The sequence below is a fragment of the Brassica oleracea genome, chromosome C4 (assembly GCF_000695525.1).
Source record: "Brassica oleracea var. oleracea cultivar TO1000 chromosome C4, BOL, whole genome shotgun sequence".
Classification (NCBI taxonomy): domain Eukaryota; kingdom Viridiplantae; phylum Streptophyta; class Magnoliopsida; order Brassicales; family Brassicaceae; genus Brassica; species Brassica oleracea.
Genome location: NC_027751.1, coordinates 20,970,543 through 20,972,616, shown reverse-complemented (window position 1 = coordinate 20,972,616; position 2,074 = coordinate 20,970,543). Strand labels below are relative to the sequence as shown.

At 39.4% G+C, this 2,074-nt stretch overlaps 1 protein-coding gene across 1 annotated transcript in view; it reads left to right on the top strand.

Annotated features, from left to right (window-relative positions):
* Nucleotides 1–311, top strand: part of LOC106338358 — a 1,568-nt gene extending 1,257 nt beyond the window's left edge. The window contains exons 4-5 of the mRNA XM_013777355.1: nt 13–146; nt 254–311. Of these exons, the coding sequence (XP_013632809.1) occupies nt 13–146; nt 254–311 (192 nt within the window). The remainder of the gene's footprint in view (nt 1–12; nt 147–253) is intronic.
* Nucleotides 312–2,074: the final 1,763 nt, after the last annotated feature.

Below are 2,074 nucleotides of genomic sequence, written 5' to 3'. Positions count from 1 at the left end.
AGAGCCACAAAGGCTGCTCATGACAAGAAGAAGCTTGTGAAAGAACCTCATCCTCCACCTCTTGATAAGACTCCTTACACCCTCACTCTCCACCCAATAAAGCTTAAGGATGGGGCCATTGAGTACAAAATGAAGTGCAAGGGAAGGTCTAAGCCATTCTCAAGTGCAAGGGCCATCATCACTCCTCAGCTCCAGAATGATCCAATCAAGCTTCAAGAGCTTCTCTCCCATGTCCTCACCATCACTCTTGAAGGTGGGAAGGCCCCTCCTTCTCACTAGCCAAAGGAAGGAAAGTCAAGCTAGAGACTTAAAACAAGCTCACTTGGGAGGAAGTCCCGTGACTATCCCTGTACATATCAGTAGGATCTTCGTTTTTAAGACCCTTGGGCTAAGGAGGAAAGCGGCCAGACAATGCTCCCTAGACACCACTGCCTTTTCCAACACTCCATCAGAGGTACTCCTCCACCTTAATCGTGTACATACCAGTTTATCTTTGCATATTGCTTTCCTTTGGGTATCTCTCCCTTACTCACACAGAGACTGTGTGATTTAAGTGTGGGGGGAGGTACCAAGTATTTGTTCATGTTTGCTTTGATGATTTTGAGTCTCATGCATTGCATTGTACATAAATATATGCATAGAAAAACCAAAAAATTTCAAATTTTTGAATCACGTAGTTGCATCACTTGCATTCTTAAGATTGAGTCTAGAGCATATAGGATGCATTCACTTGCATATGGAGCGGCTGATTGATACTGCCTTGTATAGAACACTGGTTTGCACTGAATTATCAAGTAGCTTAAGCATCTTTTGAAAGGCTTGCATGCTTCGAGCCTTAAAAACTCTTCTTGAAACTTGTTTGCTTGCTTGATATTGGCATTGTTCTTAAGATCAATTCCAATCTAAACTTGGCTTGAATGATGCATATGGGCACTTGCATACTTGATCATGGATCTCATACACATTTGGGTTATCTTATTCCATTATACCAATCTTTGTTAACCCAAATGGCACTCCATACCCTACAACCCTAGCCATTCTTTGAGACCAAACATTGAATTGCATGAGTGAGGCCTCTTTTGATAGCTTGTCATGTGCAAAATCTTGAGAGTATTGGAGGCGACATAGATTTGTTCTCATCTCTTGCTGGCATAATGAGCTAGCATTTGGGGATGGTGAGAGGGGTTTGTGTATTCTAAAGGTTAATATTTTGGGTGTGGGGAGTGAGAAAGATGAGAAAGATGAACAAAAGAGTGTCATTAGAAAAGAAAAATCTAGGGACAAAAGGAAAGTATGAAGCTCTAGATTATGTACAAAAGAACCTTCCCCCTTATAAAAAAAAAAAAAAAGAGAAAAGAATCAAAGAGAAGGTGGGAAGGGAAATGAGAAAGAGTTCGAACTAAGTGTTGTAAAAAGTGAATTAAAGTCCCTAGTTGGTTGAGTCAAAAGAAAAAGAGAGTTGTTCATTGGGTGAGTGATGTGAGTGGGTGTTATTTTGGTTTTGAGATGATGATAAAAGGGTAGAACTTGTAATCACTTATAAAAAGGGGTAGAATGATGAGAATGAATCTATGTATGCAAGAGTTGCTTCTAGTCTTAGATAAATTTTGCATAATGATCAAGCTCCTTGTTCTTGAGTGATAACCACCTTGAAATGACAACATTTGAATCCTTCTCTTCATTCATATTAGACCATTGCTTACCTAGCCAAATGATTGAGATCATGTGCCAATTTGTGAGAATTCACCTTGTGTGTGTGTGTGTGAATCAATGTGAGAGCTGGTTTAAAGAACATGTTAGTTGATGATTATTGCAACTTGTGTAGAGACATAAGAGTATTTATAGGCCTAGAGAAGCTAGAGTATAATAAGAGAGTGTGTTCATGCTATTTGCTATGTTTCTTTAGGATGTCAAGTTGAGTGCATTGAGTGTTTCTTTTGGCTAAGCTCCCATCTTTGTATCTCTCCTCCTTGGGTTTTCAAAAGTTTACTTGAGGACAAGTAAAGGACTAGTGTGGGGGAGTTGATATCTTGCATATTTACATGTTTTTAGCCTTCATATCTTGTACATTCTG